Consider the following 15,833-nt stretch of genomic DNA (forward strand, 5'->3'; position numbering starts at 1 on the left):
TTTCTTCAAGACAATGAAGTTTAAATAAGATTTTCATCATTACAGGGAAATCCAATAACATCCAATAGCTGAATGGCTTTGAATACTAAATATTCATTATAAAAAGCCTTTGCCAATGCAGCGATGAGTGTGTTGTCTTCCAAGTCTGTTAACTTTCTTCTTTCACTGAGACAGGGACAGGCCTGTAGACATGCCACATCTCAGACAGCTCAGCACTGTCTATAGAGATGGGCAGCCACACAGTAGGAATGCACTCACCATCCCTATGGGGTTCGCTATTCACATACACTACCATTCAAAAGTTTGGGGTCACTTAGAAATTTCCTTGTTTTTGAAAGAAAAGCACATTTGTTGTCCATTTAAAATAACCTCAAATTGATCAGAAATACAGTGTAGACTATGTTAATGTTGTAAATGACTATTGTAGCTGGAAATGGCAGATTTTTTAATGGAATTTACATAGGTGTACAGAGGCCCATTATCAGCAACCATCACTCCAGTGTTCCAATGGCACGTTGTGTTAGCTAATCCAAGTTGATAATTTTAAAAGGTTAATTGACCATTAGAAAACCATTTTGCAATTATGTTAGCACAGCTGAAAACTGTTGTCCTGATTAAAGAAGCAATAAAACTGGTCTTTAGACTAGTTGAGTATCTGGAGCATCAGCATTTGTGGGTTCGATTACAGGCTCAAAATGGCCAGGAACAAAGAACTTTCTTCTGAAACTCGTCAGTCTATTCTTGTTTTGAGAAATAAAGGTTATTCCATGAAACTGCCAAGAAACTATTCCATGAAACTAGCAAGACACTGAATATCTCGTACAACGCTGTGTACTACTCACAGAACAGAACAGCGCAAACTGGCTCTAACCAGAATAGAAGGAGGAGCGGGAGGCCCCGGTGCACAACTGAGCAAGAGGAAAAGTACATTCGAGTGTCTAGTTTGAGAAACAGACGCCTCACAAGTCCTCAACTGGCAGCTTCATTAAATAGTACCCACAAGTGAATGGACTCACCTTGGCAGGTCCTGCCGTCGTCCTTCACCTGCTCACCAGAAGGACACTTGCAGTAGAAGCTGCCGATGGTGTTGCAGCACAGAGCCTCACAACCGCCGTTAGTCTCCTCACACTCATTTACATCTGACAGGGACACACAAACAGAGACCGGTCAGTCACCCTGAACACACCTGATCTGGGTACCTAAGCAGGGTTGGGCCTGGTTAGTATTTGAATGGGAGACCACATTTTTGATCAAAACTAATGGGACATGAAGAACCCCAGCTCGTCTCTTGGTAGAGAGCCAGTAAGCTGAATAACTTCCCTCTAAACCACATTAAGTAGAAACAAGCTTTCTCTTTGATTTCATGTCAGATAGAGTTGAACTCCAGTGTCTTACAGGGATGAGTTTGGGTCTGATTTGTGAGGTTTGGAACAGCTGCTTCAATGCTTACGGAAAGTCATGACAGCAATTATCAGGCCATAATAGACAGTTTCCATCTTTATGCCTTTTCTCTCTCTAAATGTCCAACAGCATGAGGTTCAGCTGTGTTGTACAACAACATCTTCACTTTCCAATGTAAGAATAATGACTCTCTCTGTAATCCAATTTGGGGCATCAGATTTGTATTAAAACCTTATAATGGAAAATATTTATGATCATACCCTAATGTGAGCAGTTTTGACATACAAACCTTATTGTGAGTATTCATGCAACTAACAGTCTCAAATATGCATCATAGATGGAACATAACCACAAGCTTCCAAGACACCAGATCAGATATCTTGGTAACCATGAACAGAACCCCTGCCAGCGTCTGCATCAGCACATTAACACAGCACACACAGGTCTTGTGTGAGTCAGACGAGAGAAACTCAGAAATTCAGCCAATAGAAACCAGAGAACCAGAGAGTTTGCCAATCACATCATGGCTCTGAAAAGCCACAATCTTTCTTTCTCATCTATATCCCATACACAGCCTGTCAGCGCTGTCATTCAACTGACCATACATTCTCTCTCTACTTCACAGTCTTTACACACTGACTCAGATCCTGATCAGGTGCTGACAGAAACACGATGTATCTTTAGTTGGAAAAGAGAACACCCAAAGGTCATTCAAATACAGTACAAGCAGGGTCTTGATAACCGTAAAATAATATAACTGTGAAGGAATGCTACAGTGCTGTGAGGGAACGGATGAGTTAGTGGAGAGAGAGAGAAATGGAGGAGGGGGAGGGTATTTGGGTTGCACTCCTAATCATTTCATAGCCCCCTCTATGTCCATAAACAGAGGAGAGTTACGGAGCAATCCTGGAACTGACAGGGGAAATGGAGGCTAGTTGTTTTCCTGTTTCAAATCAAATCAAATCAAATGATATTTGTCACATGCCGAATACAACAGCCCTTATTAACCAACAATGCAGTTTTAAGAAAAAAATACATGTTAAGTAAAAAATAGATCACTAAAAAAATAAGAAATAAAAGTAAAAAATAATTCAAGAGCAGCAGTAAAATAACAATAGCGAGGCTATATACAGAAGGTACCGGTACAGAGTCAAAAAATAGGGGGGGGGGGGTGGCAATGCAAATAGTCTCGGTAGCCATTTGACTAGCTGTTCAGGAGTCTTATGGCTTGGGGATAGAAGCTGTTGCGAAGCCTTTTGGACCTAGACTTGGCGCTCCGGTACCGCTTGCCATGCGGGAGCAGAGAGAACAGCCTATGACTTGGGTGGCTGGAGTCTTTGACCATTTTTAGGGCATTCCTCTGACACTGCCTGGTATAGAGGTCCTGGATAGCAGGAAGCTTGGCCCCAGTGATGTACTGGGCTGTACGTACTACCCTCTGTAGTGCCTTGCGGTCAGAGGCTGAGCAGTTACCATACCAGGCAGTGATGCAACCAGTCAGGATGCTCTCGATGGTGCAGCTGTAGAACTTTTTGAGGATCTGAGGACCCATGACAAATCTTTTCAGTCTTGTGAGGGGGAATATGTTTTGTTTCAGTGTATTTTTGGTGCATTCAGCCACGGCCAGCACAAACCAGCCAATTACAGACCTCGTATTTCTCTCCTAGTTTATGACATCTGGAATGTGTAATGGCCGAAACACTGGGGTTTATTTTCCCCATTCACCAAACATTAAAACAAATACCTCATTTGTAGTTAAATTAATGAGATATGAGCTGGAGACTCATAAATGAATGAGATATGAGCTGGAGACTTATATCCCCCTTGCAAACTTTAAGCAGCTCATAGATCATTGCACCTGTGCATAACCCATCTGTAAATAGCCCATCCAACTACCACATCCCCTCTACTTGCATATTCATCTTCTGCACATCTATCACTCCAGTGTTTAATTGCTAAATTGTAATTACTTCACCACTATGGCCTATTTACTGCCTTACCTCCTTAATCTTACCTCATTTGCACACACTGTATATACATTTTTTCTATTGTGTTATTGACTGTATGTTTGTTTATTCCATGTGTAACTCTGTGTTGTTGTTTGTGTCGCACTGCTTTGAATGTCCACTGGAGCAGTTGAATGTTAATTTCTCTACCACAAACTGCCTCCAACATTGTTTTAGAGAATTTGGCAGTACATCAAATCGGCCTGACAACCACAACCACGCCAGCCCAGGGCTTTATCTTAACCAGGTCGCAGTTGTAAATGAGAACTTGTTCTCAACTGGCCTACCTGGTTAAATAAAGGTGGAATACAAAATGTAAAACAGAATACAAAGCACACATCAATAAGGTAAGGACAATTGTCCACTCAAGGTGTTTCTCTCATCTCAATAATATAATAAAATAATGTATGCCATTTAGCAGACGCTTTAATCGAAAGCCACTTACAGTCATGCGTGCATACATTTGACATTTGGATGCTCCCGGGAATCGAACCCACGTATTAGGGAGCCATTTACATTACATTACATTTAAGTCATTTAGCAGACGCTCTTATCCAGAGCGACTTACAAATTGGTGTTGCCCTGGTGCTGGAGATGTGTTTTTCTGAGGAAGTGTTGTATACAGTAGCAACACATTTGGGGGAATTATTTTATAATTTTATACAGCAAATTACAGGTCTGCACAGAACAGGATGAAAGGCCAGGGAGGGATCCCATTGATCATCATTGAGCAGGAATGCAGGCAGGGCAGACCCTAGTGGTAGCTCAGGGGAATAACACATTCCTGTCTCTTGGCTGTGAACAGAATGTGACCTGCAGGTTAAGGACATGACTCCGGGGCCCCGGAGGAGCCCTTGTTGTTTTCATGTCAGTTTGTACGGGGTCAGGAAGAGTGGGACTGGGGGCCTGTATCCCCCTCCCCCTGGGGCCACAGGTGTGTGGCTCCCAGGGTTCATGCTGGGTCAGGGTCACGGTCATGTGTATTTCTGCTCACTGGAAACCAGGAATGCTGAACTACTATGGGTCAAGGTCCTGTAAAATGTTGCTCTTTTTGAAATGTTCCAAATGCACAAAAACCTTATTAAGTTCAAATTTTGTAGACACATCTGTTCACATTCCTGTTAGTGAGCATTTCTCCTTCGCCAAGATAATCCATCCACCTGACAAACGTGGTATATCAAGAGGCTGGTAAAACAGCCCCGATCATTACACCTTGTACTGGCGACAATAAAATGCAACAGATGTTTCAAGTTTTGAGGGAGCATGCAATTGGCATGATGACTGCAGGAATGTCCACTGGAGCTGTTGCCAAAGAATTGAATGTTAATTTCTCTACCACAAACTACCTCCAACATCGTTTTAGAGAATTTGGCAGTACGTCAAATCGGCCTCACAACCACAACCACGCCAGCCCAGGGAGGGGAGGTGGGGTGGGGGATAGAGTGGTGCTGAGGAGTATTTATGTTTGTAATAAACCCCTTTTGTGGGGAAAAACTCATTCTGATTGGCTGGGCCTGGCTCCCTAGTGGGTGGGCCTATGCTTTCCAAGGCCCACCCATGGCTGCACCCCTGCCCAGTCATGTCAAATCCATAGATTAGGGCCTAATGAATTTATTTCAATTCACTGATGACCTTATATGAACTGTAACTCAGTAAAATCTTAGAAATTGTTGCATGTTGCGTTTATATTTTTGGTCCAGTATAGATACTCACTAGTGCATGTGAGAGACACACTAAGTGTAATAAACATGAGGAAACACCTTCCTTATATTGAGTTGCACCCCATTCTGCTCTCAGAACAGCTTCAATTCGTCGGGACATGGACTCTACAAGGTGTTGAAAGCGTTCCACAGGGATGCTGGCCCCTGTTGACTTCAATGTTTTCCACAGTTGTGTCAAGTTGGCTGGATGTCCTTTTGGTGGTGGAGCATTCTTGATACACACAGGAAACTGTTGAGCGTAAAAAAAAAAACACTACCATACCCCGTTCAAAGGCACTCAAATAGTTTGTCTTGTCCATTTGTCTTGTCAATTCACCTTCTGAATGGCACACATACACAATCCATGTCTCAATTGTCTCAAGGTGTAAAAATCCTTCTTTAACCTGTCTCCTCCCCTTCATCTACACTGGTTGGAGTGGATTTAATAAGTGACATCAATAACAGATCATAAGTTTCACCTGGATTCACCTGGTCAGCCTATTTCATGGAAGAATCAGGTGTTCTTAATGTTTTGTACACTCAGTGTAGTGTATACCCTGATTGTCAAAGTATAACAACATTTAAGTAGAGAGAAGCCAGACCCTACGCCAGACATGTATTTACTATTCATCACCAAGAACAATGAGAAAGAGTCCCTCACTGTCAAAACAGGTCCCACGACGATGAACCCAGTGACCTTTGAAATCATGAGTGGGTCGCCTTGTGATTGGTGCACAGGCTACACCCACACCTGACTCCAGGGGTCAGCAGTGGGATGCTCTTGTCTCCAGTCCTGGTACAGGTAACCTCCATTCACAATGGACCCACATTACATTTACATTATCTCAGTGCTTTGACCCAACATAAGAGAAACACGATAGCAATAAGCTACTGTCCTACACGTGGAGTTAAGCTTAAGATTCAGTCTTGTATGAAGGATGCTTTAGCTACTTTTTCTCTACCCCTGACATCTGTAATGGGGACAGACAGGGATATATGATCATTTATCCAGATTAGTTACTATGATGTTGGAGTATTCCTGTTTCTCCGGTAAAATGTTTGGTAAAAATGTAATCTAGTCACTGGCACTGTGTGGAGCTCCATAGAGTCAGAGCCACCAGCCACACATAGACTCACTGTATTATAGTACTGTAGGACAAGCTGCCAATGTAAAGGAAAGGGCTGCTTTCCAATGTAAAGGAAAGGGTTGCTTTCCAATGTAAAAGAAAGGTCTGTTTTCCAATGTAAAGGAAAGGGCTGCTTTCCAATGTAAAGGAAAGGGCTGCTTTCCAATGTAAAGGAAAGGGCTGCTTTCCAATGTAAAGGAAAGGTCTGCTTTCCAATGTAAAGGAAAGGGCTGCTTTCCAATGTAAAGGAAAGGGCTGCTTTCCAATGTAAAGGAATGGGCTGCTTTCCAATGTAAAGGAAATTATTTTCTCTCAGGTGGTCATTGGAACAGTTCATTGTGCATATCATGCACACTGATCCAACATAACTGTACCCTGAATCTGCTCCTAGAACCACTATTCATACACATATTATTACTACTTGGGCAGCAGGGCAGCAGGTAGGCTAGTGGTTAGAGCGTTGGACTAGTACCGAAAGGTTGCAAGATCGAATCCCTGAGCTGACAAGGTAAAAATCTGTCTTTCTGCTCCTGAACAGGCAGTTAACCCACTGTTCCTAGGCTGTCATTGAAAATAAGAATTTGATCTTAAAATAATAAATTACTGAACAACAGCTACTTCTACTGCAACCAAGTTGTAAAAACAGGGGAAAGCATTGGCATTAAATGAAGGCTGACTTAAGCACACTTCCTGTGGAAGAGAAGACCCTTTTGAACACGATCAATGCCATCCCCACATGCTTTGTTCATTTGACAGTGGCCTCTTCCCTGGCCCAAAGCCCAGAGATCATGAGCCCTAGAGGGCAGGTGCATTTCCTAGGAGATTATGATCCCTAGACAAGGCGGGCTGTCTGAGGGCCCAGAGGCCTGGCCCAGCTTGCCCATGCTCCAGGTCATGTTTAGAGGCTGGAACTCAGAGCCAATCTGACTCAGGCAGGCATGGAAGAATACACAGCTATAATTACACATGATTGATGTCTGTGTATTGGTGACCCGGAATGAAATATGAGGCAACACAGTCTCCTAGGACTAATGGTATAGCGTGACATGGAATTTGGACACCAATATGCCATAGTTAAGTTAACCCCCTGTCCCAAAACAATCAGCCTGTCTAGACAGAGGGTTCTGAATGCTCAGAAGAACAGCCCATTTTTCAGAAGGGTATGAATAAACCTCTGGTTCTGATGCACAGGAGCATATAAACATATGTACGTCCACACACGTACGCGCCAGCATGTATACACACACACACACACACACACACACACACACACACACACACACACACACACACACACACACACACACACACACACACACACACACACACACACACACACACACACACACACACACACACACACACACACACACACACACACACACACACACACACACACACACACACACGGTCTGTGTTCTCTGCTCTAGCAGTGTGTTCAGCTGGATCTCATCAGGGCTGTCCCTACACAGTGGGAAGGCCTCAGTGACTTGTCCGTCCTATGGTCCATGCCATAATACATTTTAACAGGCCACCAGCTGGACCCCCAGTGAATCTGTCCTCCATATACTCACGACTCATTTATTTTTACTGCCAGGCTGTGGCTGCTGGCAATCACTCGGACACACACAGCAGCCCCCAGTAATATATCATATCACTGAACGTCTGTCTGCCCCTTCACTGTGTTCAACTCAGCAGGATATCTATACATTATACTGTACAGCCACAAGTCAGGGCTCAACGTAATCTATGCTGCCTTGTCTATTACTACTTAAGTGAAAAACGAAACAAAAACAACACAAATATGACAAATCTAAATGGTGTATTTCCCAGGAGTGGATATTCTGTTCCTAAACAAATCTGGGGGAAAAAGAACAGAAAATAAACACTCTTTAACTAATCGCTACATTCAAAAGTGTTTTGTGATTAACCCGCATTTGAGAGCTGGGATTCATTCGTGGGCTGTATTTTGCGACTTCCTGTGATAAGGACTACAGCCAATGTTCCCATGGGGCCTGGGTTCATGTCTGAGTCGGACCATAGGGGTCTAACACTAACACAGCACCGTACTGCAGCTGGGACCAGGGCCAAAGACAACCACCAGGCCCTGATCCTATCTCCAGGGTCACAGGCCGGAACATTTGAGCATTCATCAAGGGGAAGCCATCGATAGCCCTGGCCTGTTTCCTCTTAGGTTCCAGATCTAAAAACCTTCTGCTTTCATCTGCTTGACTCCTCGTCCAGCAGAGCTACTCAGAGCTGCATTCACCAGGGGATAATCTAAGATGAAGCCTGGGACACCAGCTCATAGGCCTCAAAAAGGAAAGGTCTGAGAGGCAGGATATTAAAACTGATGATGACTGAGGAGATTGGAGGGTGATCTCTTGACTAGGTCAAGTATTTGAACATGGCGGTTTATGAGAACATGGTGTTGGACAATGTTAGGTATGACCGTACCTTAACCCTCCGTGGACTTGTATGCCATTCCACGAATTCTACAGGAACTGACAACTACTCCAAATGGTTTGTGACCTTTGACCTCTAGTATAAGTGTAAGTGACTCTTGAACTGTTTATTGTAGAAGACACATTTCCTGAGAGTGTCAAAAGGTCACATGAGAGAAATTCAGAAAAAAAAATTGATCTCCACACTCACCAAACAATCTTGACCTGATCATAACCTTTACAAACGCAACATATCTCAATAGATTGAAGTTGCCTACAATAGAATTTCACCCTGAACCAATTCAAAACATACATTATCCTAGTCCTTTAGTGTCCCAGTACAGCACATCAGTACTATTCCATGTTTCGATAGTGTCTTTGTTGGATGAGTTATGACAATCCATTTTGTTCTGTTTCCTTGTAATGCCTCCCTGCCAGACTGCTGTCTCACTGCTATCTAAATATTTGGAGAGAGTGAGAGCTCAGCCAAAGCAGAAGACCTTAAGGGTGCAGGAAGACCTTTTCACCTTCCGTTTCCATGGACACGCATATACAGGTGAGGCCAGAACTGACACTTTGACCAAGGATGGATGACAGTGTTTTGATACTGATCAACACATCCACCAGCTAAACCAACCTGTCACTCTGTTACTAGCCGGTGTAGACAAGAGATGACTCATAAATGTCTGAAATAAATATCAGGCATTAAAGTAAGTATGGCAAGATACATAATGATTTTTTTGAAAAGAGTTTGCTCTGCATTTCTGACCAGCATGTTTTGCTGAGAGAAGGTTAAAGAGAGTTGGATGGAGTCAATGATAGACAGGCAGAAACGTGGAGAAACCAATCAAATTATAGATGGTTGGATATCAATTCCATTTAAGAGGTTGATAGAATAAGCTATTTATTTAACTAGGCAAGTCAGATGAGAACACATTCGTATTTACAATGACGGCCTACCCTGGCCAAACCCTAACCCGGATGACGCTGGGCCAATTGTGCGCCGCCCTATGGGACTCGCAATCACTGCCGGTTGTGATACAGCCTGGAATCGAACCAGGGTCTGTAGTGACGCCTTTAGATTGCTCAGGAGCTATAAATAGTACAAGTTGTTTTACCTCTCCTAAAACACTGTCCCCTGCTGTAGCTACAGGTCTGTGTGAGATGGTTTTGAAACAGAACATCTATAGTCAGCATTGTCATTTGGTGGGGACATATCCTGGTCCTAATCTTCATAGTCATCTTTGTTATTCTGTTTGATAAGGAACATGTCATGTTTTGTCTTATATTGTCTTGTCATTTTGCTTTTCCCTCTGTTCGTTTTCCCCCTGCTGGTCTTTTTAGGTTCGTTCCCCTTTTTCTCTCTCCCTTCCTCTCTCTCTTCTCTCTATCCTTCCGTTCCTGCTCCCAGCTGTTCCTATTCCCCTAATCAATCATTTAGTCTTCCCACACCTGTTCCCTATCTTTTTCCCTGATTAGAGTCCCTATTTCTCCCCTTGTTTTCCGTTTCTGCCCTGTCGGATCCTTGTCTATTGTTCACCGTGCTGTGTCTGTGTATCGCCCTGTCGTGTCGTGTTTCCCTCAGATGCTGCGTGGTGAGCAGGTGTCTGAGTCTGCTACGTTCAAGTGCCTTCCCGAGGCAACCTGCAGTTCATGATCGAGTCTCCAGTCTGTTCTCGTCATTACGAGTGGAATTGTGCTTTATGATTGTATATTTACTTTACTGGATTAAAGACTCTGTTTTCGCCAAGTCGCTTTTGGGTCCTCATTCACCTGCATAACAGAACACAGTCCAGCGACACTACTGTTTGTGTGGGTGACCTAATCCATAACTCATTCAGGATGGAAACATGATTCATGAACTAGATAAGCCTGACAAGTATACTATAGATTTGAGTTTTTGTTAACTCCTCATTCCTCTACACACAGTACAGCTATTGACTATCTAGCTGCATATATTTATCTTGACCCTAAACACATAGAATCCTGTCATAGGTCCCATACCTCCCAGAGAACCAAACACAGTTGAACCTATCGCTTAATGTTTATATAATTCATTATATACAGTACATGTATGTTTTCAGCACTTTCAGAGGACAGAATTACAGTTCACTCAACCCTCCTGCTGTGTTCGTTTCATGTTAATTAATTCTGTGTTCCCGGGCCAAAATGACCTCCCCATTATAGCTGGTTATAATATATATTATCACCTAATGCTGCGTTAGATCTTTTTATCAACTTAAGTTCTTGTTAACATTACACTTTTTTAACTTCTATTTGCTATTTATGGCCTGTAGGCCTGATTGATCTGAGCTCATAGGACTCGTTTTTGTATGGATTATTTTGACTGTAACAAATACTCAGATGAAACATATTGTGGTCTTTATCACAGATTACTTTGTGTCAAAGTTTAACAAGGACATATGTTTTGAAACCATTTCACATGTTTAAATAGTGCCACAAAATAACATCTGTTGTGTTCCCGGTCAAAACTGACCGGTATGATTTTATTAGTAAAGAGAGGACATAGGCACAAAACTACACATGAAAACTTTACCATATTACAAAATTAATGTCTGAACACCTTAAAGAACAACAGTAACAATAACCGTATTACTAACAATAACAAAAACATTCAAATCTTCACAATCTGTCAATCAATGGTGGTTACATTTTGTGTGTTCTCATACACATGTTGGACAATCCCTGGTGGTTGTTGCATGTGCCTTACAAATATATGCACTGCATTTATGGAAAATAATGCTTGTTTTGACATTTCTTGGTGCACACAGGCTGCACCTCTTCCTTTTGTCTCTTCTGTCTCTGGCGTCCGTAGGTCTTTCTTCTGGCCCTTGTATATCTCACCAATCCAGCAGAGGATGGTGTCAGTGGAAGGTGTTGGCGCCTTTGAATGAGGGGTGCCACCATGGCTTTCCCCAACTCTTCTAGGAATGGTCTCCTCTTGAAGAATTTCCTCTGCTTCCAGCCTGGATTCACCTCCATCCACAACACAAAGGCGTTGTAGGCCGACACATCTAGGATGTTGAAGAACACCATGGGCCAATGTGCCTTCATCCTCTTACAAGAGTATATGCCAGTAACCTGCAACAGTGCAACAATCAGTAAATAAAAGAATGAGCACATACAAGTAATACTTCATGTGTTGCATAGTAAAGTGAAGAAAAGTGAAGAAATGCTATCAAAGCATTGTTTTAATTTATCACATCTAAAACATACTTACATATTCAAATGAATAGAATCCATATTGTTCACAAATTCAATGAGCATTTCAGCAATGTGTTTACAAGACGTGTTTGTAAACGCGTCTCCCCTCCAAGTTGGTCATGTTTATCACTATAGTTTCGATAGACTGTCAGGAACAGTTCGAGGCAGGATTTTATGTCATCAACCCGGGATATGGCGTATCTCGTTGGCCCTGGGCTCAGCCTGATAACATTTCCAGCCGACAGCTGACCTCTCCTCTCAGGTAGGGATGAAGACCAAGACAAATTCCCATTCTTTGACTGGAATGTAACAACAACCTCAGCAGGGCCCTCTTCCTCATCACTGGAATTTAACAACAACCTCAGCAGGGCCCTCTTCCTCATCACTGGAATGTAACAACAACCTCAGCAGGGCCCTCTTCCTCATCACTGGAATGTAACAACAACCTCAGCAGGGCCCTCTTCCTCATCACTGGAATGTTAAAACAACCTCAGCAGGGCCCTCTTCCTCATCACTGGAATGTAACAACAACCTCAGCAGGGCCCTCTTCCTCATCACTGGAATGTAACAACAACCTCAGCAGGGCCCTCTTCCTCATCACTGGAATGTAACAACAACCTCAGCAGGGCCCTCTTCTTCATCACTGGAATATAACAACAACCTCAGCAGGGCCCTCTTCTTCATCACTGGAATGTAACAACAACCTCAGCAGGGCCCTCTTCCTCATCACTGGAATGTAACAACAACCTCAGCAGGGCCCTCTTCCTCATCACTGGAATGTAACAACAACCTCAGCAGGGCCCTCTTCCTCATCACTGGAATGTAACAACAACCTCAGCAGGGCCCTCTTCCTCATCACTGGAATGTAACAACAACCTCAGCAGGGCCCTCTTCTTCATCACTGGAATATAACAACAACCTCAGCAGGGCCCTCTTCTTCATCACTGGATTGTTCCACATCGGTTGTCTCTTGGTCTGGATCATATTCTGTGTTGTCTTCAACTTCTGACACTTCCACCTCTAATGCATCTTCACTGTCAGTTTCCTGGCCTCTCTCCTCCTCACCAGTGTCATGATCAAAGATATGATCAAGAGCCTCACAAACAGTATATTGTTTGGTCATTGTGCTGCCACAGAATTAATTGTGAGCAAGGCCTCAAAAAAGCTTATATTATTGAAACAATTATGCAATTGTTTCTGAGAATGCCAACAGGTGTGGTTCCCGTGGGGGAAAGATTCTGTTGGGGAAAGGTTCCTGTGGGGGGTTGCCATGGAAACCAAGAAGTGGAGTGAGGTGTGTGTGCGTGCGTGCACAAACACACATGCATGTGGGGTCTGGGAGAGGAAGTGTGTCCATCTGATGAATGGGCATGTGCCTGAACTCAATTTTATAGACTAATTGTAGTCTCACCCATTAATTTCTAATTACACCACAGGTGTACAAAGTTAAATAAAACACCCAAAATGCAATGAAAATCATCAAAATATATTTGTGTGTTCAGATGCCCTGTGTGGACAAAGTCATGGAACCTTATGACAATCAGATGAAATTAACTATATTTTTCAGAGAGAAAACTCCCGGGTGGCGCAATTATCTAGGGCACTGCATCGCAGCACTAGCTGTGCCCCCAGGGACTCAGGGTTCACGCCAAGGCTCTGTCGCAGCCGGCCGCAACCTGGAGGTCTGTGTGGAGACGCACAATCGGCCTAGCGTCGTCCGGGTTAGGGAGTGTTTAGCCGGTAGGAATATCCTTGTCTCATCGCGCACCAGCGACTCATGTGGCGGGCCGGGCACAGTGCACACTAACCAAGGTGGCCAGGTGCACAGTGTTTCCTCTGACACATTGGTTCAGCTGGCTTCCGGGTTGGATGCTTGCTGTGTTAAGAAGCAGTGTGGCTTGGTTGGGTTGTGTTACGGAGGACGCATGGCGTTTGACCTTCGTCTCTCCCGAGCCTGTAAGGGAATTGTAGCGATGAGACAAGATAGTAATTGGATAACAATTGGATACCACGAAATTGGGGAGAAAAGGTGGTAAAATTGATAAAAAATAAAATAAACTTTTTAAAAACGTGTAAATTGGTCCAATTTGACCAACAGGCGGTTTAATTTAATATAATTGCAACACTGCTGCCACAACACAATTTACCTTCAAAGTGCACCACACTTCAAAGCAGTAAGTGAAGCAAATATACTGAACAAAAATATAAACGCAACATTAAATCATTTCTTTTACTGAGTTATAGTTCATATATGGAAATCAGTCAATTTAAATAAATTCATTAGGCCCTAATCTATGGATTTCACATGACTTGGCAGTGGCGCAGCCATAAATGGGCCTGGGAGGGCATAGGCCCACCCACTTGGAAACCAGGCCCACCCACTAGGGAGTCAGGCCAAGCCAATCAGAATGAGTTTTCTCCACAAAAGGGCTTGAATACAGACAGAAATACTGTCAGGGTGGCTGGTCTCAGACAATCCCACAGGTAAAGTGGTAAAGTTGGACGTACTATCAAATTCTCTAAAATGACGTTGGAGGTGGCTTCTGGTAGAGAAATGAACATTCAATTCTCTGGCAACAGCTCTGGTGGACATTCCTGCTGTCAGCATGCCAATTGCACGCTCCCTCAAAACTTGAAACATCTGTGGCATTGTGTTGTGTGACAAAACTGCACATTTTAGAGTGGCCTTTTATTGTTCCCAGCACAAAGTGCACCTGTGTAATGATCATGCTGTTTAATCAGCTTCTTGATATGCCACAACTGTCAGATGGATGGATTATCTTGGCAAAAGAGAAATGCTCACTAACAGCGATTAAAACAAATGTGTGCACAAAATTTGAGAGAAATATGCTTTTTGTGCGTATGGAACATTTCTGTGATCTTTTATTTCAGGTGATGAAACATGGGACCAACACTTTACATGATGCATTTATATTTTTGTTCAGTATATATTCACTAAAGTTAACCACAAGGCCTCTACTGACATGACTAGCATATGATCATGCAGGGCAGTCAGAAAGATTCTCTAATGGTATGTGATGACTTCCGAATGGAACTTCTGGCAATGTGTTCCCACTAAGGACCTTCTAATTGTGGTTGGTTCAGCAGCTGTGTAGCACAGTAATTGGGATGTGGTGCACCAAGCCTCTGTTCCATTGCCTTTTCCCCCCACCAGAGAAGTTAAAAAATGGTGCATTTACAGTAGAGCTCCCCACACACAGCAAACAGTTCTATGTAATAGCCTACACATTTAACACTACACTCAGTGACCACTTAGTCTTCCAGGAATTCATCAAAGCTCTTGGCAACGTGATTAAACGGATGTGATTAAATGCTGGTTGACATACTGTACGCTTTTGTGATCGTGCCAAGAAAAATGGAGATATAAGCAGAGTACTATATCTCTGCTATAGCTCATATTGATTTCCTTGACAAAAATGTAACAAGCATGCAAATATTATCCATTTCTGATGGTTAAATAATACTGTGGATATAGTCATATTAGCTCTGATGGATTGCATAAAGCTGAACCCTTTTCTCATGTGAAAGATCAGATAGACAGAATACACCCAAATACTCCACATATCTGCCTTTGCAAAACAGCTGTTTGTTTTTATACAATCCTTCTTCCCAAGGCATGTGTTGACAAGACACCACAGACAAATAAGTGAGCCTCGTCGAGGGGGCTGAGAAGGACTCCCAGCAGTTCTGACTGCTGCTGCAAAGTGGGAAAATGAGAAACAGACGGTTCTTCTTTCAGAGCATATCAATCAACAGCCTTGGAAGCCAGCAGTTGTCTCTATCCTCTCTATCCTAGTACATGAGCCATTGAGCTACTTGTGTATTTGTAACCAGTAACTAATTACAGTACTTTGGGTTTATGGATGACATGATATAAGACATGACATGCAAATATTGCAGTTAGATTTC

The 15,833-nt window shown here is 43.0% G+C and overlaps 1 protein-coding gene across 1 annotated transcript in view; it reads right to left on the reverse strand.

The window, feature by feature from the left end:
- LOC124031373 (multiple epidermal growth factor-like domains protein 6) overlaps positions 1 to 15,833 on the reverse strand; it is a 79,492-nt gene that overhangs the window by 22,945 nt on the left and 40,714 nt on the right. Inside the window, exon 5 of the mRNA XM_046342519.1 lies at positions 1,017 to 1,139. Coding sequence (XP_046198475.1) covers positions 1,017 to 1,139 — 123 coding nt within the window. The remainder of the gene's footprint in view (positions 1 to 1,016; positions 1,140 to 15,833) is intronic.

The sequence above is a fragment of the Oncorhynchus gorbuscha genome, linkage group LG03, assembly GCF_021184085.1.
Source record: "Oncorhynchus gorbuscha isolate QuinsamMale2020 ecotype Even-year linkage group LG03, OgorEven_v1.0, whole genome shotgun sequence".
Taxonomy (NCBI): Eukaryota; Metazoa; Chordata; class Actinopteri; order Salmoniformes; family Salmonidae; genus Oncorhynchus; species Oncorhynchus gorbuscha.